Source organism: Scardinius erythrophthalmus, assembly GCF_964197995.2.
Source record: "Scardinius erythrophthalmus genome assembly, chromosome: 10".
Taxonomy (NCBI): domain Eukaryota; kingdom Metazoa; phylum Chordata; class Actinopteri; order Cypriniformes; family Leuciscidae; genus Scardinius; species Scardinius erythrophthalmus.
In genome coordinates this window covers 3558006-3583040 of record NC_138230.1, presented here as the reverse complement: position 1 = coordinate 3583040, position 25035 = coordinate 3558006, and the positions used below count along the sequence as shown (strand labels likewise).

The 25035-nt window shown below is 43.0% G+C and overlaps 1 protein-coding gene and 1 pseudogene across 2 annotated transcripts in view; both read left to right on the top strand.

Moving 5' to 3' along the window:
- LOC308697131 (NLR family CARD domain-containing protein 3-like) overlaps positions 1-25035 on the top strand; it is a 327315-nt pseudogene that overhangs the window by 289876 nt on the left and 12404 nt on the right. The gene's annotated exons all lie outside the window — the stretch shown is intronic.
- LOC308697596 (NLR family CARD domain-containing protein 3-like) lies at positions 10651-21317 on the top strand (the record flags this gene model as incomplete). Its single annotated transcript, XM_081376940.1, has 6 exons — positions 10651-10724; positions 11061-11177; positions 11653-11769; positions 12021-12134; positions 13370-14942; positions 21117-21317. Exons 1-6 carry the CDS (start codon positions 10675-10677, stop codon positions 21315-21317), a joined length of 2172 nt encoding a protein of 723 aa, XP_081233066.1. The 5' UTR covers positions 10651-10674.

Genomic DNA, 25035 nt, shown 5'->3' with positions numbered 1-25035 from the left:
CAAAATGATTACTTGGTCACCACCACCCAGGTGAATTGGTTTGGCCTTGACTTCTGGTCGTGACTCGTGAGCGTGAGTGACAGTTATGGGGGGATCAGGAAATCAGTTGATTGTCGATGTCGAGTGCCAAATAAGAGATGGACAAGAAAGGTCAAAGCCATTAGGTTCCCAATTTAGAAACGAGCGAAAGATAAAGGTATGCAACTATGTTTTCTCTGTATGATTACGGTATCCATGTCATGAATGAAGGGGTAGTATTAATTGGTGGGTATAACTCTTTTGTTAGCTTTTTTGCTATGATTCTTGCTATGCTTAATAATAATTCGTTTTTAACTCAAACACGAGATCTAATTTCACCATAATATTGTTACTACACTACAAAAATGCTTTTCTTACTTAGTATTTTTGTCTTGTTTACCAGTCCAAATATCAAACATTTCTTAAATAAAAAGAAAGGGGTCTCGCCCAGGGTGTAAATCAATGTAGAACCGCCACTGGGTATAAGGATGCCATCTGGACCACCAGAAACCTGCTGGGCACAGGGGTCTCAGGTGTGATCCAACAATTTTTTTTAAATAAATGACATATCACTATCTTCGATAAAATAAAAACTATCAATTTATGGTGTTTTTTTTTATTTGTGAGGTATTTTTGAATTTATTTAAATTAATAATACCATATTTTCTATTTAAAATATGCTTATTTTTATGTTATATTTAATATTTTCAAATATACTTCAGTAAAAAACATCATTTCATTAAATTCAGATAGCTAAAACTTAAAAAATGAGGTGACTTTTGTGACATCTGGTGTCTTATGTTGGTATAAAATTTACAAAAAAAGCAATAATATCAATTATTTTAATAGTAAATATGGCTTTAGTACTCAATGGCTGCATATAGGCTGAACTCTATAAAACTGTTATAATAAATGTAAGTTTTTGACTTTATCACAAGTTAGAACTGTAATTTAAAAAATATATATATATATATATATATATATATATATATATATATATATATATATATATATATATATATATATATATATATATATATATATATATATATATATATATATATATCTGTGTTAGGTGAGACAATACAAAAATGCAAAATATGCTTAGACAAATATGACCAAATATGACAAATAAGTAGTAGATCATTTATTGTATATTTTAAACAAAAAAAACATCAAAAAAAAAATGTATTGGTACAAAACTGGAAAGAATAATTTACTTTGGTGACACCTGGTGTCTTCTGTTGGTATGTTAATGGTATTAACAAAAATAAATAAATAAATAAATAATATCAATAGCCACTAGATGGCTCTACTAAAGGGCTGCATGTAGGCTCTATAACTCTATAAAACACTGTTATTATGAATTTAACCACCAAGTTTTTGACTTTATCACGAGTTAAAATTGTAATAATATATATAATATATATCTTTGTTAGGTGAGACTGTACAAAGATACCAAAATATGCTTAGACAAATATGACCCATCAAATATGATGCTATAAGGAAAATACAAAGTAGTTGATCATTTATCATTTATTTTACACAAAAACATCAAATTTCAATAACTCAAAAAACTAATTGGTACCAAACAGGTAAGAATAAACAATAATAACTCAAAAAAGTAAGTGTTAAGTAAGAATAAACAGGTAAGAACAAACAATAATCATAGTTATAATGTGTTCATGCACTTGTGCGCATGTGTGTGTTTGTGTGTGCGTGTACACACAGGGATGGATTACTGACCGGGCCTATGGGGCCAGTGCCCAGGGGCCCTTGCCTACCAGAAGCCCGGGGGGGCCCTGGGGTTTAAGGCCACGCAATCCAGTTTGGTTCAGAAAACCCATTAACAATGAAAACAAATGTTTATTAATTCTGTAATATGTGTACCATAGCCTACACAAGGCCTCTTAAACAAGGCACTTGGACTATGAGGGCTCCCTGGAACTTACTGTTGGGCCCTATGTGAATATGAAGGCCCTGTGGAGTTACAAATTTAAGAATGGGATAAAAAGAAATATGAAGATGAGGAGAGAGCAGGTATTGAAAAATAATCTAATGACAAGGTTTTAAAGCTAGCCTATTTCTTATAATTTTTTGGCCTTCAAAAGTCCTAAATTGCACATATGTAGATCAGAGAAATACAAATTTTCTCGGGGGAGCATGCCCCCGAACCCCCCTAACTACGCCGGGGCCTTGAGTCTTGTTGCCCAGGACACAGGAAATTGTTAATCCAGCCCTGAGCTCAATGAAATAACAACTTATGATTTCGGGGGTTTACATAGCAGGCTATTGTCCGGCTGAATCGACTGACGCCGCGTCTGATCAAAAGTAACCTGCCTTGTTTTGTCTGTTGGTGTCAGTGGCTTCTTTGCTTCGGGATTTTTCATTGCGTGAAAAACATGATGCGTGAGATTTGGCAGCCCTGTCTTCACCAACAACATTGTGCATTATATTTATCGAAAAACGATTTTGTTATCGAACTGAGGGGGGGCTGGGGGGGCCTTTGGAGATAACTGGCCCCAGGGCCTTTACAAGTCATAATCCGTACCTGTGTACACAGGTGATTTTAGAAAATAAAAATAAAATTCAGTCATTGGCTCATGACTTTTTATTAAAAAAAAAACAGCTCTGTTATTGGCTCATTGAATGCTTGCTTTGTGTGTGTGTGTGTGTGTGTGTGTGTGTGTGTTCGCCACAATGAGATTGTTGTACAGGATCACCCCTTCATTTGTGTGTATGTATGATATGCATTGTGTTGGATCTAATGATTTATTTATTTTTTTTGACAAAAAAAAAAAAGCCTTAAATTACAGTTTTTCCCATTCATTCCTATGGGTGCCCATTTTTGTCCACAAATACTGGATTAAGGAGTTTTTTTTTTTTTTTACCCATTTAACATTCTTGAATCGAGTCAAATTTTTTTTTGTGTGTGTTCAGGTGGCAAACTTAGGAAAAGTAGCCAAGTCTTGTACCGCTCAGATTAAGGAAAGTATTTTTAAAAAATTAATACAAATTATTTTGCCCACATTTGTCCAGATTACGGTTTTAGGGTTAAAATACACATGGATTCTACAAACAAAACACAAAAACAAGGACTTTGGAAACAAAACAGACATACATACACAATCTTGGTTTTAATGAACCCACTGTGTTTTTTGTTTTTGTTTTTTAAATTGAGAACATGATGTATTTGGTTGGTTGTAAGTTGTAAAAAAAAATTGACACTAAAACTGTTCAAAAGAAGAAGAAAAAAAATCAGTTCTTATCAGTTTAATATCTGAGACGTCCCCTACCCGGCGGGGACCATATATTAAATTGTTTTTTGATCAGGGAGATGGAATAGGGGCTTGCTCCGTCCACTCCACGCATCGACCTGGTATTGCAGTACCTCCAGGAACGGTGCATACCTATTTGGGGAAATAAGCGAGTGAAAGAGAGAATAATCATAAATTAGTAAATATATAATTTATTCTGTAAGATACACTTGTCATATACTAGGTGGCCATGATTGAATATATCATTTGTATGCAATAGACTAATGCCGAGTTCAGACTGCACGATTTTAGCCCCGATTTTGGCTCGCCGACAGGTTTTGAGAAATCGCCGACAAATGCCCGAAATCACAGGCAAATCGGTGCTCGTTCACGCGAATGACAATCACGCAGTGTGAATGAGCAAAGACGCGATCTGAGAGAATCGCCGACGAGTCGCCGACACCCGTGAGATATTTGGCATGCTGAATATCTGGACCTGTCGGCGATTCAAAATCCTGCTGTGTGAAAAGTGTTCTGACTGAAAACTACATCGGCGATGACCGACAGCCAATGAGAGAGCAAGATACAGAGCAGCGGGGAGTTCGGGGAGGAGTTATAGGTCACAATATCAGTATTTTAATAGATATATTTACAATTATATCAAACAGAAACAAAGCACAAACATTTGCTTGACCAGCAGCACATTGCAAAATTATTTATTTACCCCCAACTCTCTTTGCAGAACACACAGTCCTTGCTCCCCTTGTCTTCCCAGCCATTTCCTCATACATAATATGTTTTTCTTTTTCTCCTTTTCACTGCAAATCAGTGCACAGACAATTTGGATCGCATGCTTCTTGCAGGCTATAATTTTTAATAACAATTTCAGTCTTGCGCGAGAACTGCGGTCTCACGCACGCGGGATTTTGCGCTATTTCCTTATCACTTCTCGCGTGTGTTTGGTTGCAAAACGTAGTTTGCGGACCAGACAGAAGTTGTCGGCGATTCTTCCTCCTGAAAGTCATGCAGTGTGAAACCTCCTGTCGCCGATGCATCGTGCAGTGTGAACACACCAGCAACTGAATGTTACCCCAGATAGTCACGCAGTGTGAAAAAAACAGTGACCCGACTACTTTGAAAATCGTGCAGTCTGAACTCGGCTTAAGTTGAACATCATAGATTTGATTGATTATGCTTAATTAAATATACATGTAACCAGAGCAAAAATATCCTGTAGTCATGCCGACCCGCCTCTAGAGGGCACCCTGGTGCACATGGGTAGTGCAGTAACGGAAAGAAAAGAAGTCGTTTTTTGCCGATTTGTGCTGCGTTCCAGTCTACTTTTAGCAGGGGGGTAATCGAGCTCTCGAATTCCGTACCACCCCCGGAGGCCGCCATTGGCTAACAAGCTATCACCTGCTGTTAGCATTCCATTGACTCCCATTCATTTTGGCGTCACTTTGACAGCGAATAACTTTACATCTGAGGCGTTTAAAGACTCCATTTGTCCATTTTTTTTTTCTAAAGAAACACGACACTGTATAAAAGGCTCCATTACCTTGTATCTTACGCTATGGTCCCGTAGAAGCAGTTTTTTTAAAAGTAGGCTAACGATTGCGTCATAACCACGCGACTCTCTGGAAATTACCGTATGGACAGGAGGAGAAGCTTGCGGTCAATCGGGGGGACGTGGAGGCATACAGTCCGATAAAGTCAAGGGAGAAGCCCACAGAGAGTCATAAAGTTTCTCCTGCTGCTAGCTCATGGACAGCTCCTTCTCACACTCTCCGTCTCTGCAAGTTTCGGAGGGGAATGATTCAGATTTCTCTCGGCACAGCTACTAGAAGACAGACGGGTTGCTCACGTCACATCTGCGTCATCAAGCTCAGTTTGAGTCTGCGCAGTCGCTCAGCCATCAGGAAGTGAGAGCTTCTAATTTGCTTCACTTCTCTCCGTTGAAACCTATGGGGTCACTGTGTCCAGTTTATATACTGTCTATGACTTTTAGACACGCACTTGCGAACTTCCCTAAGCACTTCCCCTCGGGGGAATCCCAGCCGCCATTTTGAAGTGCGTTCCACTTCGTGAAGTGGACAAGGGAAGTTTATATGGACAGACCCTCGTTCCCTCGATTTTGACCGAGGGAGCGAGTCTACTTCATATGTACCCTTCAGGCACCTATATGTCCCACAATGCAGTATGATTGTGACGTCACCACAAATCTCGTCTAATCACCATCACAACAAACAACTCGATATATTAATTATATACACTCACCTAAAGGATTATTAGGAACACCTGTTCAATTTCTCATTAATGCAATTATCTAATCAACCAATCACATGGCAGTTGCTTCAATGCATTTAGGGGTGTGGTCCTGGTCAAGACAATCTCCTGAACTCCAAACTGAATGTCAGAATGGGAAAGAAAGGTGATTTAAGAAATTTTGAGCGTGGCATGGTTGTTGGTGCCAGACGGGCCGGTCTGAGTATTTCACAATCTGCTCAGTTACTGGGATTTTCACGCACAACCATTTCTAGGGTTTACAAAGAATGGTGTGAAAAGGCAAAAACATCCAGTATGTGGCAGTCCTGTGGGCGAAAATGCCTTGTTGATGCTAGAGGTCAGAGGAGAATGGGCCGACTGATTCAAGCTGATAGAAGAGCAACTTTGACTGAAATAACCACTCGTTACAACCGAGGTATGCAGCAAAGCATTTGTGAAGCCACAACACACACAACCTTGAGGCGGATGGGCTACAACAGCAGAAGACCCCACCGGGTACCACTCATCTCCACTACAAATAGGAAAAAGAGGCTACAATTTGCACGAGCTCACCAAAATTGGACAGTTGAAGACTGGAAAAATGTTGCCTGGTCTGATGAGTCTCGATTTCTGTTGAGACATTCAGATGGTAGAGTCAGAATTTGGCGTAAACAGAATGAGAACATGGATCCATCATGCCTTGTTACCACTGTGCAGGCTGGTGGTGGTGGTGTAATGGTGTGGGGGATGTTTTCTTGGCACACTTTATGCCCCTTAGTGCCAATTGAGCATCGTTTAAATGCCACGGCCTACCTGAGCATTGTTTCTGACCATGTCCATCCCTTTATGACCACCATGTACCCATCCTCTGATGGCTACTTCCAGCAGGATAATGCACCATGTCACAAAGCTCGAATCATTTCAAATTGGTTTCTTGAACATGACAATGAGTTCACTGTACTAAAATGGCCCCCACAGTCACCAGATCTCAACCCAATAGAGCATCTTTGGGATGTGGTGGAAAGGGAGCTTCGTGCCCTGGATGTGCATCCCACAAATCTCCATCAACTGCAAGATGCTATACTATCAATATGGGCCAACATTTCTAAAGAATGCTTTCAGCACCTTGTTGTTTATATATACTGTATATATATATACAGTAGTCAACATTTGAAATGGATCAAAAAAGTTCATCAAAGTTTAGTAGAATCCGTTCTTCTCTCTCCCTTTACAATATTTCATGTTCCACTGGCAGCCGCAGAAACCCCAAAGCATCACAGATCCACCGCCATGTTTAACAGTCAGCAAGATGATCTTTTCTTCACATTCTTCTCCCTTTTCCTCCAAACACACCTTTGGAGATTGTAGCCAACAAGTTGAGTTGTAACTTCATCAGACCACAGTACTTCATCCCAAAAGGACTCTGGCTTATGGAAGTGTTTTTGCAGAGCTCAGACATTGGGTTTAGTGATGAGATCACAGGTCAGGCTTCTTTCTGATGACTCTTACATGCAGATGATGTGTGTGTGATCAATACCGGTGCAGCTCGACTCCTGTGCCAGTTCAGTCTTCTGCAGATCCTGAGCAGTGATTTAGTTTTGTGATCCTGACCAGTTTACAAGCAGTTCTAGTGGAAAATCTTCTTGGTCTTCCAGATCTTCTCTTCCATTCCTTCAGTTTATTAATGATGTTTTAGAGGAATTTGCTACCAGGAACATAGATGGGGTTTGAGTGTCCGTGTTATTATAGCAATGTGTACTGAGAATAAATAAATAGCATTGATTTTTCTCAGTTGATCTACATTATTAAATTTAGGATAAATAAATGAGAAAAATATGATTATTTTAGATTTTCAGCTGTATTTCACTGTTGAAGCTGCTGAAAAATATCTGAGTGAAACATAATATTTCTTTAATGCTGGACTGGCTGTCAGCTCCAGTGTTTCTGTCTTCCACTGTGTATTTTAATGCTGATGTGTTTTGTTGTAGAACAGCGCCACCATGTGACATCAGCTGACTACTGCGGCTCTGAGCTTCTCTGATGCTGATAGTGATGTTGGCAGGGGCCCCCCCTGGAATATGATTGCCACCCCCCACCCCCACCCCCTCCCCCCTACATCATTAGGCTAGATTTACTGTCAACATGACAATGCCCAACGCCATTGGATCAGAGCGCTGTCAATCACAGCTTGATTAGCAAATCGCAAAGCAGAATCACTGGTCCGCGTTTTTCAAACAGGAGAGAAAGACACCTCGACACGTCACTGTTTATGGTATACACACTCAATTACAGTATATATTTTGAAATATCGCACCGTATGTTAGTGTGTAAGGACCTTAACGTTAGATTAGCTAACGTAACTTCATCAGACTGACGTTACTGAATAGAGAGGACTTGTCAGTGTTATTCAGCGGCAGCGCACTCCACCACATAAATATAAAAGAGATATACTACTTTATGTTGTTTTAAAGACTAAAGGCACAATAATATTTGTCCAAAAAAGCCATGGCATGGTAAACATTGAAATGTGAGAACGTTATCTAACACCATAACTACATGCAACTCTTTGTAATTTCGATACATGATGGTTTTTAATTTATTTTTAGGCAGAATTTAGTGGTGGGCGGGGGGGGGGGGTGAGAATGAAAAGAGGACAGAGACTTTTTTTTATTTTTTTATTAGAACAAAACTGTGTGGTCCAATAAATGCAGTGCCACATTTAATACCATCTAGGCTATATTAGGGCACAGGGCATTGCAAATATTTTTGAAATCGTGCTTAATGTTTTCTAAACAAGTATTTATTTCCAGTTGATTGGTTGGTTCAGGGGGACACTATCGCTCGACTGCACTGTCTCTATGTCGTGTTCAGAACACCTCACAGTTTCACATGAGAAAAGAGCAGATATTACACACTTTACACACATATTCTCACGTTACCTACAATCTCATGTGATAAATATTAGATATATTAAACTATTTTCTTGAGCTAGCATGAAAACTATATCCAGTTATTAAAAAAAGACTTCTACACAAATGTGTGTATTTTTCATCTGCAGATCTTTCCAGTAAAGAAGAGCAGAAAAGGGCTCTGCTAATATTTTCTCCAGGATCTGAGCAGCTTTGACACTAGATGATGAGTCCATCATCATCTGAGATCGATATGAGCTAAAACCTGCTGTGCCAAATCTAAATGAAAACATGTGTGTATTTTGCACAGTTCTGATCTCAGACCTGAAGGCTGTTTAACAGTAATCTAGTGCCATCTTTACCCATGAAGCTCTTTAGAGATCAGATGCTGGACTACAGTATTACTGCTTCATGTCCACAAACACACTGGATTCATCATCAGAACCAAATCACCATCTTTACCTGCCATCAGATCACCACAGTAAGAACGACATTCATGTAAAAAATAGCAACTCAATTTGCTACTGAGATTTAACAATGTCTTGGTATTTTGTAATTGTAATGTTATTATTAATAACCTTTAAGTTTCGACTTGGTATGAGCAGATCTTATTCGTTCATTAATTAAAATACATTATCTTAAACTTATAATGCCTTCATTACTCTAATATTCTTCGATCTCCATTTGGTCCATGTAGATTTGCATCCGTTCCTTTCTCATTGTTTTAACCATAATTGGAAGAAAAGAAAGAATAACTGTATTTTAAATATCATGTTGAATAAGAATAACTCAAGCTCACAAAATAAAAAATTGCTTTCCTAGTTTTTGTTTGTCATTTTGTAATTTTGGCCGAATTATAAATAATATTTCTCCTGCATTTTGGAATGAAAACTAGAGTCATGTCTGTGAATCATACAGAGAGGAGATAAGAGCTGATTTTAAGACAGATATTGCAGAGCTTATGCTTTTCGATTCGAACAGCCACAATTTCATGTGTATGAACTGTGTATGAAAAGGTTGAGCAAGTTTTTACATTTGTACATTGTCAGAACTGGAGCACTAGTAGCCTTTCTCAACTGAACTGTGTATGAAACGGATGATATGAGCTTGAGCAGATCTGGCAACCATGATTTACTGGGAGAATGAAAGTGATACTAGATTTCCCAACTTCCACATTTTTATCAACTCTTGATGTTTGCAGCCGCTTATGCAGAGATTTGAGAATCTGTGTCTATAACCTTTGATTCTGATCAAGGAGAGTCTTCAGGTGAGATGCATAAAGCCCAAAGTAACCATGAAATACTTAAATAACAGTTAAAGTTCTTAATATAAAGTTCTTGATCTTATTATTCAAATCCTTACTGTTTTTGTTGGACATATAGTTTGATTATAATTGTCTGTGTAAATTAATGTCCATAGTTATGTTACAACCTGCCTCAATACCAGAATAACATCAGATGAGGAGGGCTTTCTAGAAATAGCAAACATGGACATCAGTTTACATTGTTTGAATTTATTAATTAAATTTTTAACATTTTTAATTAATTTAACATTTAAAGAAAATGTAAAAAACAAACAAAAAAGGAAACATTTTATTAGAGAAAATAAACAAATATTGCATGCTATAGCCACTTTCACAAAAATTCAGCGCAAACAATGTTTTGGAAAAGCAGCAGGAAATTTGGTCATTTTGGGCCTCAATAATCAGAAAAAAATTCCTGAATATTCTTTTTAATTTTTTTTTTTAAGATACATCAACTTAAACTAGTAACCTGCAAGTTTTGTAATTTTAACATTCATATTTACAATATAATCAACTTATAAACCAGTAGTAATTATCTTTTTTATTTTTGTTTTAAATTCTTCATATTTTTTCCAGGTTGTTAGTTTTATACTAACACAACAGATGCAATATTAAAAAGAAAAAGAAAAATAAGTGTTTATCATATTCTTGCATTTCATCATTATCACTGCTTTTTTGAACCAATAACATAAAGGGGGAAAATGTCATGATGGAAAGAGAATAGAAATATGAGACTTTAGTGTTTTTATTTTTTATTTTTCTTCATAACATACATAATTAAGATTGTAAAAAAAAAAAAAAAAAAAAAAAAAAAAAAACTTGTCAAAGTTGCAAATAATTTTGTAATGTACTGTACTTGAGTGTGTGTGAATGAGTGTTTCTGATCTCTTACTCGAGCAGCTTCATGAAGACTGAATGAATCATGGACGACACACACACATTCAGACATGGAGATTCTTCTCCAGGATTCAGGTACTTCAATCTTCATATGATCTTAATGTTATAGAAGACTCATTTTCTGCACATAACAGGGTGTTGTGTGTGTTTGCCAGGGTTGGTATAGTGATCTGTTGTCTCTATCATATTCTGGTGCCGGGATATACAGTAGTTGGAGCCACTCAGGGTCTTTAAACACTGCCCAAAGACACACAGTAGACAGCTAGATGATATATGACATTATCCTTGGACAGTCTCATCACTCTTCAACACACTGTCTTAATAGACAACCTTCTCATGTGGGATTTATTTTCATGTTAAATCAGCCAAGTTGATTCTTGTCTCTGTTCTGTTATCTCTGTTCTGTTAAAGTCAGTTTAAGGGTGACAGATCAATCTCACCGGAGTCCAGCTGTGTGTCCATGAGGAGTGACGCGTCTATGGATCATCCAATGCGCTTTAAGGGAAAACCAACATCAACTGATCTGAGGTACAACATTTTTGTTTAGACAGACAGAGAGACCACAGACACACACATAATGCATGTATGGCATAATTTGGCAAATATCCACTTATTATCAAAACTCAGACTATTATAAAGCGCTGCAATAGCAGGAGTCGAGCACAGGATCAGGTCTCCTCTCACAGCTGATCCAGAGCTTCAGTCCTGATGTTTGACGGACAGACAGAGAACTTTGAAAAGCGCTGAACTTGGTTAAGTAACTGTATTTGTAATTACTGTAGTTACTTTCCGCCTCTAGATATAGTTGGTGCCCTGAGGGTCTCGTCTCACACAGGGTCTTTTATACACTTTCCTATTAAAAGAGCACACATCTATGCCAATAAACAGGTGAAATGATCCTTGTACACTGTAATCTCTCTTCAACATTTTCAGAAGCTTTTCTGCATCTGGATGTAAAAAAAAAACATTGCCAAAATGAACTCTTGTCTGTTTTCTATTGAAGCCAAAGCTGCAGACAGAAATCAAACCCACCGGAGTCCAGCTGTGTGTCCATGAGGAGTGACCAGTCTATGGGGCAGCCAGAAACATTTAAAGGAAAACACACATCAACTGATCTGAGGTACAACATTTGTGTCTAGAGAGACTAGATCAGCTCTTCCCAGATCTTCTCTGGAGCCCCTAACACAACCACGACACATTTTCTTATGTCTCCCTCATATAAAACACCTGTTTCAGCTCATCAGCTCATTAGTAGAGACTGCAAGACCTGAGTAGACAGATGGATGGATAAATGTAGATAAACCTCATATAGAGAACCAATCTATCCATGTAAAATGAACTATATATATTCTTGTCTGTATTCTGTTGAAGTGGATTCCCCCAGCAGAGATCACAGGCACCAGAGTCCAGCTGTGTGTCCATGAAGAGTGACCGGTCTATGGACAACATGACATTTAAGAGAAGACAAACATCAACTCAAATGAGGTACAACATTTCTGTCTAGACAGACTCATCCTGATAGTAACTCACTGTACTCAGACTATCCATTATTAATAAATAAATAGATAGTAAACAAAGATAATGTACACAAGCAACAGCGTGTTTTAACATAGACACGAACAATAATCAAGGACAGAACTGAACTGGAGAATATATACACAGGGTAAACGAGGGAACTACTGTAACTAGACACAGGTGGATGAAGGTTAACTAATCAGGGACTAACAAGAACAGATGCAGACGTACGGTTTGCCGTTCTTTAATGTGGCATGACAGATTATTTATCAGACGCTTTATCAACCCTTCCTTTAAACGGCAGCAAGAACCAATCATATCTTTATTGCTAGTTATAGCATGAAATAAACATGAATGAACCATGAACACAAGAATATATGATGAAATATACAGTACAACTCACTGAAATGTGTTTCAACCATGGAGAGATAAAACAGCTTGTGAATTAAGTAACATTACATTTAACTCAGAAAAGTTATACAATGGTCGTACAGTAGTTCATTAGTAAGCTAGAAATAACACTAGAGAGTTATGATCTTAAACTATTAGGGATGTATTCATTATTTAATGTATATCTAAATCTGTGTCAGTTATATTGTTAATTAAAATATGTTAACTAATTGCAAATAATTAGAAAAATTAAAAACTCAAACTAAAAATTGTTTGCGTCAAAGTGTGAGAATTATGAATCAGGTCACATTTCTTTTTCTATTAAAAAGAGTTGATTATTGTTACCATCAGTATTTCAAAGACTTTCAGAGACTATCAACTCTTTCAGGAAGTTCAGGAAGTTCATTAAACCGGCCTTCAGATTTTCAGATTAAATTGAATGTTGATTTATTGAATTCAATAATTTGGACATTGTTGCTCATTTTTACCTTTAATATTATAGTAATGATCCAGTGAAGCAGGTCCACTGTATAGTTTACTGCATTAGAGGAGAGGTTTTTCCCTACAAAATGATCATGTATCTCAAATATTTCCAGATTTATTTGAATTGAGAACAGAATCAAATAATGAAATTTATATCAATATCCAATTCCTAGAGGCTTGTGCAAACGGCCAAATAACAGTTTTACTGATATATAGACCAACAGCACTGTTGCTTGTGTGATATTGTCTAATTATTTAATTAGAGAGTGTTGTTAATTTACTAAAACTTTTCTCTTTATGTTGTAATCTGTCAATCTTTCACTGGTCCAAAGCACATTTAAATCAAACCTGCTGAAGAAGTTTCAGTGTCTGTGTGAAGGAACAGCAAAGCAGGGAAACCCAACACTCCTGAATGAGATCTACACAGAGCTCTACATCACAGAGAGTGGAAGTGGAGAGATCAATAATGAGCATGAGGTGAGACAGATTGAGACTCAATCCAGGAGAGCAGAAACAGAGGACACACCGATCAAATGCAGTGACATCTTTAGACCTTTACCTGGACAAGACAAACCCATCAGAACTGTGCTGACAAAGGGAGTCGCTGGCATTGGGAAAACAGTCTCTGTGCAGAAGTTCATTGTGGACTGGGCTGAAGGAAAAGAGAATCAGGACGTCCAGCTCATATTTCCACTTCCTTTCAGAGAGATCAACTTGATGAAGGACAAAACACTCAGTCTTTCAGATCTTCTTCATGTCTTTTTCCCGGAAACTAAAGAAGTGGAAATATCCAGTGGTGAATATAAAGTGTTGTTCATCTTTGATGGTCTGGATGAGTGTCGTCTGTCTCTGAACTTTAAGAGCGAAGTGAAACTGTGTGATATATCTGAATCAGCCTCAGTGGACGAGCTGCTGATGAACCTCATTGAGGGGAATCTGCTTCCCTCTGCTCTCATCTGGATCACCTCCAGACCAGCAGCAGCGGATCTCGTCCCCTCTGAGTGTGTCCATCGAGTGACAGAGGTACGAGGCTTCAATGAGCCACAGAAGGAGGAATACTTCAGGAAGAGAATCAGTGATCAGAGTCTGGCCAATACAATCATCACGCACCTGAAGTCCTCGAGGAGCCTCCACATCATGTGCCACATCCCAGTGTTCTGCTGGATCTCAGCCACTGTTCTAGAGGAGATGTTGAGTGAAGCAGAGAGAGGAGAGATTCCCAAGACTCTCACTCAGATGTACACACACTTCCTGATCATTCAGACCAACGTCAAACATGAGAAGGACTATGAGAAGAAAGTGAAAGATGAAGACATGATTCTCAAACTGGGGAAACTGGCTTTCCAGCAGCTTGTGAAAGGCAACCTGATCTTCTATGAGGAAGACCTGAGAGAGTGTGGCATTGATGTGACAGAAGCATCAGTGTACTCAGGATTGTGCACTCAGATCTTCAGAGAGGAGTTGGGCTTGTATCAGGGGAAAGTCTTCTGCTTTGTTCATCTGAGCATCCAGGAACATCTAGCAGCTCTATATGCACACATTTACTTTACATATAAGAACAGAAATGTGTTTGACAAAACCAAACAAAGTTTATTTTCTAAAATCTTAAAGCAGAAGAAATATCACTCATTATCTGAGCTGCATCAGATAGCTGTAAATAAGGCCTTCAAGAGTAAGAATGGACATCTGGACCTTTTCCTGCGTTTCCTTCTGGGTCTCTCATTGGAGTCCAATCAGACTCTCTTACGAGAACTACTGACACAGACTGGAAGCTGCTCCTACAACACAGAGGGAACAGTTCAGATCATCAAACAGAAGATCAGGGAGAATCTCTCTCCAGAGAGATCCATCAATCTGTTCCACTGTCTGAATGAACTGGGTGATGATTCTCTGATGCAGGAGATCGTCTCGGTTACGGATGGAACCCTCGTTCCCTGAGTGGGAACGGAGACGTTACGTCGGATGACGACGATTGGGGTTTCGCTTAGAAGCCTATTACCTTCAAGTATTAGAAAACGAGCCAATGGCAATGAAATGCCATGGGTCTGCGGAATTTGCCTAGCGCAACTCCGCCCGCCGCAGGGGGTATATAAGGAAGTACGCTAGCACAATGCAGACATGCCTTCGCTGAGGAGCCGAGACTGGCCCCAGGCGTTTTTCAGCGGTACAGCGGAAGTGGTAGGGAGACGTAACGTCTCCGTTCCCACTCAGGGAACGAGGGTTACATCCGTAACCGAGACGTTCCCTTTCGTGGTCACTCCGAGTTACGTCGGATGATGACGATTGGGGTTCCAGTATAATCACGCCACCTCAGCTGTCTTCCAGTGCCCTGCGTAAGTCTGAGCTCCCTGTTGTGAGACTAGCACGAACAAAGAAGTCCTACTTAACACAGGGATACCAAGGTACACTGGGGAGCATATCTCCAGGGAGAAGTATGCAATTACGCCCAGCCATTGATGGGGGGGACTTAGAATACACATATGGCCAGAGGCTGCATATGGAAGATCACTGAGGTGTCCAGCCGCAGGTGGAATTTTTAAACCCCAGGGGTGGCAAGGTGGCTTGCCAAGGGAAAGACACACGCTCACCAGGAGACTTACAGTGGAATACACATGTGGGGGTCGCCCAGAGGGGGGACCATGCACATGGTGGCACCTAGTCAAGCGCAAAAGCTGAGTATGGAATTTGGCATAACTCAGGCGTTGACATAAGCAGTGCTGGAGGAAACTCAGAGCTTATCAGACTCACCTGAGAGAAATATCGCACGTATCCCGTCCGTGGAGAGGAATGGCGAGCAAGCGAAGACACCTGAGCAGAATCTAGCACCGGCTGGTTGAAGCGAGTACATGAGAAGAAACTGGCTCTACTCGGAGATTATAGAATCTCGCGAATGTGTTGGGTGTCGCCCAGCCTGCAGCTCTACAAATGTCTGTTAGCGAGGCGCCATGCGCTAGAGCCCAAGAGGAAGCCACACTACGTGTGGAGTGGGCTTTCACACCAAGGGGGCACGGACGACCTTGCTGCTGGTATGCCAAAGCAATGGTATCCACTATCCAGTGAGACAACCTTTGCTTTGAGAGAGCCTTTCCCTTCAGCTTCCCACCATGACAGACAAAGAGCTGGTCTGAGGTCCTGAAACACTGCGTTCTGTCTACATAAGCACGGAGGGCGCGTACTGGACAGAGCAGTGCCAAGGCTGGGTCTGCCTCCTCCGAGGGCAGCGCTTGCAGGTTCACTACCTGGTCTCGAAAGGGTGTGGTAGGAACCTTGGGCACATATCCAAGCCGGGGTCTCAGGATCACGTGAGAGTCAGCCGGCCCGAATTCCAGGCACGCTTCGTCAACCGAAAATGCCTGCAGGTCCCCTACCCTCTTGATGGAGGCCAATGCAACCAGGAGCGCTGTCTTCATTGACAGGAACTTAAGCTCCACTGATTGCAAAGGCTCAAATGGAGCGCTCTGCAGGGCAGTTAGAACCACTGAGAGGTCCCAAGAGGGAACGAGGGGAGGACGAGGAGGATTTAGTCTCCTCGCTCCCCTCAGGAACCTGACGATCAGGTCGTGCTTTCCCAGAGACTTACCATCGACTGCTTCGTGATGTGCGGCAATGGCGGCAACATACACTTTCAGGGTGGAGGGAGACAGCCTTCGCTCCAACCCTTCTTGCAGGAAGGAAAGCACGACACTGATGGGGCATTTCGTGGGTTCTTGATGTTTAGAAGAACACCAGTTGACGAAGAGGTTCCACTTCAACGCATAGGCATGTCTCGTGGACGATGCTCTAGCGGAAGTGATGGTAGCCACCACCGCAGGTGGAAGGGTACTCAAACCTGCCTCGTCCCGTCCAGGAGCCACACGTGGAGGCTCCAAAGATCGGGACGAGGGTGCCATAAGGTGCCCCGTCTCTGAGAAAGGAGGTCCTTCCTCAGAGGAATTGGCCAGGGAGGTGCTGTCGCGAGGAGTACAAGTTCGGAGAACCAGGTCCGGTTGGGCCAATATGGGGCAACCAGAATGACCTGCTCCTCGTCCTCCCTGATCTTGCGCAAGGTCTGCGCAAGGAGGCTCACTGGGGGAAACGCATACTTGCGTAGGCCCCGCGGCCAGCTGTGCGCCAGTGCATCCGTGCCGAGCGTGCCCTCGGTCAGGGAATAAAACAGGTCGCAGTGGGACGAGTCGTGGGAGGCAAACAGGTCTACCTGTGCGTCGCCGAACTGATCCCAAATCAGCTGGACCGTCCGGAGATGGAGTCGCAATTCTACAACGAGAGGCCAAACTCGAGACAGCTCGTCGGCCGCCTGGTTCAGGTGTCCCGGGATATAAATGGCTCGAAGCGACCTCAGATGCTTCTGACTCCATATGAGGAGGTGGCGAGCGAGTTGCGACATACGGCGGGAGCGTAGACCACCTTGACGGTTGATGTACGCTACTGTTGCGGTATTGTCTGATCGGACTAGTACGTGCTGACCCCTGAGCAACACCCGGAAGCGGTGCAGGGCGAGACGTACAGCCAGCAACTCGAGGCAATTGACATGCCAAAGGCGCTGGGGTCCTGTCCAGGAGCCCGCGGCAGCATGACCATTGCACATGGCGCCCCAGCCCGTGTTGGAGGCATCTGTTGACACAACAACATGCCGGGAAACTCGTTCTAAGGGCACTCCGGCCCGTAGAAAATTGAGGTTCGCCCACGGGGTGAAGGTCTGACGGCAGGCTGGAGTCACTGGGACTTGGAGCGTGCCGTGTTGCCATGCCCACCTCGGGACTCGATCGCGAAGCCAAAGCTGAAGCGGTCTCATATGAAGCAATCCCAGCGGCGTTACTGCGGCTGCGGATGCCATATGCCCCAGGAGCCTCTGAAAAAGTTTCAGTGGAACCGCACTCTTGCCCTCGAACTGACGAAGACAAGTCAGCAGTGATTGCGCGCGCTCGCTCGTAAGCTGCGCGCACATGGCGACCGAGTCGATCTCCATACCGAGAAAAGAGATCCTCTGCACGGGGCAGAGTTTGCTCTTCTCCCAGTTGACCCGAAGGCCCAGACGAACTAGGTGCCGGAGCACTAGGTCCCTGTGTTCGCAAACCTGGTCTCGAGAGTGAGCTAGGATCAGCCAGTCGTCGAGATAGTTCAGGATGCGAACCCCGTGTTCCCGGAGGGGAACAAGGGCTGCCTCGACGACCTTCGTAAAGACGCGAGGAGACAGGGCTAGTCCGAAAGGGAGAACCGCGTACTGGTATGCCCGCCCCTCGAAAGCAAACCGTAGAAACGGTCTGTGTCGAGGTAAAATGGAGACATGGAAGTAGGCGTCCTTCAGGTCGATCGCTGCAAACCAATCCTGCGGCCGCACACACTGGAGGATGTGTTTGGCCGTTAGCATCTTGAACGGCAGCCTGTGAAGGGAGCGGTTCAAGACGCGCAGGTCGAGGATTGGCCGTAACCCACCGGACTTCTTGGGTACAATGAAGTAAGGGCTGTAGAAGCCGGACTTCATTTCGGCTGGAGGGACAATCTCGATCGCACCCTTCGCCAGCAGGGTGGCGACCTCCGCTCTCATGACAGGGGCATTGCCACCGACCATAGTGAAGCGGACTCCCCTGAAGCAGGGAGGAGATCTCGCGAACTGAATCGCGTAGCCGAGCCTGATGGTTCTCGCGACCCAGCGGGACAGTCTGGGAAGCTCTAGCCAGGCCTCCAGAAAGTGCACCAGCGGGGTCATACGAACTACAGACGTACCGTCGGTGGGGCAGCGAGGCGGAATGACCGGCACCGGCGAGGGTGGCATAGCGGCCCTGTGCGGGGGCACGGTCATTAACCGCGTCCTGCCAGAGGAGGCCAGGGGAGGGCGCGCGTCCCACGGGGGCGTGCTCTGGCAGGGGTCTGGCGACAGAGGGGGATGAGAGGAGCGAGGCCCGTGGGCGGCGCGTGCTGTCATCCCGCACCTCTGGGACAGAGGAGGGCGGCAGTGGCGGGACCCGAGGGTGGCGCGCACTGCGGCCCTCGGACTCTGTCGGCTCAGGATTGGGGAATTCAATTCTGTCTTCAACCACATCAAAGTACTGCTCGTCGTTGGACGAACAGCGGGGAGTGGAGAACAAAAGATTCTCCCCCGGCCCTCCACCGGGGGAAGGAGTGGCCCTGCTACCAGCTCCTGGGACAGAATTGAAGCCAACCCTGAGCAGCCCGTCTCAGGAGCGCCGCTTGGCCTGGCGTTTAGCGGGCGGCGGGGCTGGAGAGGGCTGTGGCGCCTGCCTGCGGCTCCCACCACAACGCGGCCCGGGTGAAGGTTGCTGCTGGGGCCGTGCGGGAGGGGCGGCCGCGGGAGGGCGCCCTCGGCGGCGAGCAGGCTGAGAATTCTGAGCCGACGGCTGAGCAGTGGAGCGTCGGGGCAGAACGTGCTGGATAGCCTCAGTCTGCTTCTGGGCGGTCGAGAACTGTTGGGCAAAATCCTCGACGGCACCGCCGAAAAGGCCGGTCTGGGATATGGGAGCGTCAAGCAGACGAGTCCGGTCGAGCTCACACATATCAGCCAGGTTCAGCCAGAGATGTCTCTCCTGGACCACAGCTGTGGACATCACCAAACCCAGGGAGCGCGCGGTCACCTTCGTCGCTCGGAGAGCGAGGTCGGTGGCGGCGCGCAGCTCATCAACGAGCCCTGGGTCTGTCCTGCCCTCGTGCATGTCACGAAGCATCTGGGCCTGGTAGACCTGCAGGATGGCCATGGCATGCAAAGAGGCAGCTGCCTGTCCCGCCGCACTGTAAGACTTCGCCACGAGAGTGGACGAGAATCCACAGGCTTTGGACGGGTGCTTAGGATCACCACGTGATGAAGCGCCTGCTGGACACAGCTGCATCGCGACAGAACGTTCAACCGTGGGAATCCCAGTGTACCCACAAGCATCAGCTCTATCGAGGGGAGGAAAGGCGGAGAAAGCCGACGAACGATCGCGGGAAGACATGGGAGCCTTCCAGGACCGCGTGACTTCCTCATGCACTTCCGGGAAGAATGGTATTGGGGTTGGGCGGCGACGAATGTCAGCGGCCGCTCCCAAAAACCAATCATCCAGCCGCGAGCGCACTGGATCGGGCGGCGGGGACCACCCGAGCCCAATGGCCGCGGCTGCCCGGGAAAGCATGGCAGTCAGCTCGGGATCAGACTCGGGCAATGCTGGCGCGCCCGAGGGCGGCAACACAGCCGAATCCTCACTTCCCGAGGACTCATACCCACCTTGTGATGCAGTGATCGTCATTGCATCCTCCTGTGAAACGCGAAACGAAACGCGCGGGGCTTCCGTAGAGAGACCGGCGGTTTCGGTTTGCACGCTCGCGGGTACCAATGCTGAAGAGGGGCGTGTGGACCGTGGACGTATCGGCGGTTTGTCCCACACAGATACCCTCAGGTCACCCTGGCCACCAGCCGAAGTACAGCCTCTCGGGGAGACCGTAGATCGGGGTGTGGATGAGGGGACTCTCGCTCTGACGAGCTCATTGAGTCTCGACTGCAGCATGGAGATGGTCATGTTCCCGCAATGAGAACATGAGTCATCCACAAACGCTGCTTCAGCGTGATCAACGCCCAAACACGCTAAGCAGAGATTGTGCCCATCAGGAGAAAATACATCGCGACCACAACCAGAAGTGCACGGGCGAGACATCTTTAAAAAGACGTGCCACATGCAATGCTCTTTTTGTGAGAGGAAACTCCGCGGATGTTGAAGCGAACAGGGAGAAATCACACTAGCTGTCAGATCACTGACAAGATCAGCAGGGAAGTGTGCACTCGCTGAAAATCGCCGTCACACCAACACCGGAGAGCTCGCTCGTCTCGAAGGTAAGAGAAGAATAACTCAGAATATTTGGCTTACAGGAGTGGAGAAGTTCTCGGCTCCGAAGCGAAAGCATGTCTGCATTGTGCTAGCGTACTTCCTTATATACCCCCTGCGGCGGGCGGAGTTGCGCTAGGCAAATTCCGCAGACCCATGGCATTTCATTGCCATTGGCTCGTTTTCTAATACTTGAAGGTAATAGGCTTCTAAGCGAAACCCCAATCGTCGTCATCCGACGTAACTCGGAGTGACCACGAAAGGGAACCAACGTTATCTGAAATCTGGAGGAATAGGAGAAACCAAACTCTCCTCTTCACAGTGGTCAGCTCTGGTTTATGTGTTGCTGACGTCAGAGCAGAAGATGGAGGTTTTTGATCTAAAACAGTTTATTGGAGCACAAAATACAGCAGATGAAGTTCTTCAGAAGCTCATGCCTGTGGTTAAAGAGTCCAGATCAGTTCAGTAAGTCACTCTGACAACAATCATTACACTGATAAAACAGGATCATATTTATGAGTTTAGCATGTGCTTTCGTACCAAAGCAATACTGTAAAATGAGAAATTCATATATATCTTAGGTAACCCTTTACAATAACAGTACATGAATAATCATATCCTAATACCTGAATCAATAGTTATTTCAACATGAACTCATGATCAGCAAAGATATGAACTAATCATAAACCAATGTAGAGCTATAAAGAGTAATAGAGAGTCATAAGGATTCACACATGAATAACAGAAGCCTTAACTGTTAGTACATGTTTGAAAACTAGATGTACCGCATCGCGGTACAAAATATGACCGCCGCTCAGGCCTGCACTGGCTTTCCACAAAAATAAATGACGTGGAGTAATTTGGCTGTATTGCGTGTTTATGTATATACCTAAAAAAAGTAATAGTATGTGCATGTCTCTCTGTGTGTGTGTGTGTGTGTGTGTGTGTGTGTGTGTGTGTGTGTGTGTGTGTGTGTGTGTGTGTGTGTGTGTGTTTGTGTATGTGTGTGTCTGTGTGTGTGTGTGTGTGTGTGTGTGTGTGTGTGTGTTTGTGTATGTGTGTGTCTGTGTGTGTGTGTGTGTGTGTGTGTGTGTCTGTGCGTGTATGTATGTGTGCGCGTGTGTGTTTGTGTGTCTGTGCATGTGGATTTGTATGTGTGTGTATGGGTGTGTGTCTGTGCGTGTGGATGTCAGTGTGTGTGCATGCTTGCATTTGTTTGTATTCCTGCATGTGTGTGTGTGACAGTATCATCCTAAACCAGCAACCCTTCGCTCAACAGCACCATCTACAGGCCGATGAGTGTACAGTCACTAAATGTGCACATAAATAGATTTATTTTATACCCCCCCCCCCCCATGGATGAACACTATTTAATTCAGGACCTAATTCAGGCAAGTTATGAGTCCTGAGAGTCCATGAAAAATAAACACCAAATAAAGATACATTTTGATTGACAGGCGATCTGACCAATCATAATCCGCCATCTGCCATTTTTGTCTCAGACAAAGCGGTCAGGAGAGTTAGAAGATTAACGTTGGAGGATTTGAACTTGAATAACGGTGTGTACTGACGTCTTTCCGCGGTTAAAACAACATTCCTTCTTACGTTCATTCATGTTTATTTGATGCTATAAATTAAAGGCGCTCTAAGCGATGTCACATGGTTTTTAGGCCAAACATTTTTTTTTGGTCTGTAAACTGTGGTCTGGCTCATGAGGGGGCGCCCTAGCGCCCTCTATTGGCCAGCCGCCCCTGACTGCAATCTAACGTATTTATGAATAAACGGCTCGTTTCAAAATCTTCCTGGTCTACTGACGTTTGTTAACCCCCTGAGGTCGGCGGTATCGCCGGCGATACCAGCTCGCTTTTTTTCAGTTCAGTTCAAAATAAATTAATTTTGCTCTGTTGACTTTGATATTACAAGCAAGTTTCATACATCAATCGATTCTGTTAAATGTGTATTATTTTTGTGTATACTCACAATAAAAACAAAGTGTTGTGCTTTTCGACAAATAAAAAAAAAAAAACGTGATGCGAGTTCTGCCTTCTCTCTGTCCGTGAAGACCATTCTGAAACGCGTCCGAAAATGAATCATAACTCAGCGAATACTTCTCACAAAGACACGTGAGATATGTCTTTATGAAGCTTGAAATCTCCTCTTTTAAATGAAGTAATTTATATAAAAAACAAATGTTTTCAAATGTTTTTCCTTCTCCCCTCATTATCTCTAAATCAGCTGCGTCCGCCCCGCCCCCGGCGCTATTCACATGTTAAATAGTTAGGCGATCTAGTATGCATCGCATACGCCCCCCGATCAATGCCATAAAAACACAGTTTCTTCATGAGGCTTACTGGGTTCATCGCGTTTTGAGTATGGCTCGTTTCTCCGGTAAAGACGCACTTCAGATGATTCTGGACTGCGAGGAAGAATGCAGGATACCGGGTTGTTTCCTCAGAGGAAGATTGTAACAGACGAACGGCAGCATTTTGAAGAGCGAATTCCGCCGAGGACACAATTTCGGAGTAAGTTTTACTTAAAAGTCTTTTGTCTTTAATTTTTCGTGTTCGCATTTATGAGGAAAAAAACAATATTACGTGAGAGTTCTCCATTATGGAGGCGAGCGCTCTAAGCACTAAAAGACTTTCAAACATTCACAGAGACCTCAAAACAGAAAGTACAAATCCTTTATTTAAAACGAATTTCGTTTTGTATCAATTGTATCTTAATTTTAATAATTTTTTCATTAACAAATTTCCTGTATTTAAAATAAATATAGGCAATCACAACATAAGGTCTGAACTGGAGATCATCATGAACCCGTAGTATACTCGCCTCACATGTCTAAAAAAAATCTAAATATATTTACAGAAAGCTGGTTCTAAACAAAACCATCCAAAAAACAAAAAAACTATGTAGCCTAATAAATGTGCATTTCTCCGGTGCGTTCACTGTGAAGATCGCGAGTCAAAAGCCTATCATCAACTTCATCTTTGCCAGAAGTTAAATTTATATCGAGTTTGTGAATGAATGATGTTGTTTTAGCAAACTGTATTGCTAGACTGAGATGAGTAAAAATCGACTGAAATATGTTGAAATAAAATGTAGGCTACTTGTATAAGCAACGTATTAAACGGCAAATTAACAATATGCACTAATATTTCATGAAAACAACGTTACAGTCAGGCGAAATATGAAAGACAACATTTTGTTTAGTAGATTTGGGTACAGTTTTTACTGTAGAATATACTGCCTCGTCAAATAAGCTTTTGTTTAGCAATTTCTATATATAAAATAGCCTACTATTTTTGTCAAAAATAAAGTCATCAACTAAGATGTTAGCCGTTCCAATGTTGGCTATATTCAAAGTAATGAATACATAGATAAAATGTAGGCCTATAATCTTTTTTTTTTTTTACAAAGAAAGAGTACACTTGAAATATTGTTGAAATTGTAATTATTGTTGTAATTGTAACCTTTTTAATAAAATAGCAAAACATATTTACAAGATAGATGTAAGCAAAATCTTAAATGGTCAATATAAGTCTTCTTCTAAATAAATCTTTTGTCCTTTCATTGTGGCTCAGTCAGTTGTCACACCTGTGTGAATGGCTCATCATTATGCAGAGTCATTATGCAGAGTGGGTGGTAATTCAGGTGTAAACCACTCCTCGTTCACACCCACTCGCTTATTGGCTTTCCAAGCAAAACCTGTTTTACATCAATTTAAATCAATGTATGGTTTTATGTGAACGATAAAGCAAGACTATTTTCACATAATTTTGAAGCCAGAACTCGAAGGAAGAACATCCATTCGTCAAAAGTCTTATTCATGCATATTTATTATGAGTTTTGTGGTCTAATTTCAGCAACTTTCATTTTTATTTTTTTCAATAACCACGCATAAGCATTATTCTCTTAAAAATAAAAAAATATACATGCATGGTGATCACATATTTTGGTAGCCCTGTTTGTGCTATATAGAGTGAATTTACACCTTTGCCATTAACATGTTTATAAATAACTGAAAAAAGCACAAATGTCAGAGCATGTCAGAACACCTCCAGGGCCCAGAAAACACCTCAGACTCCAGAGGGTTAACCCTCTGAGGTCGGCAAATGCGCCGGCGCGTTTTGCTGGATTTTCTTCACATTGTAGCACTCTAAACTTAAATTTCTCCGTCATTTATG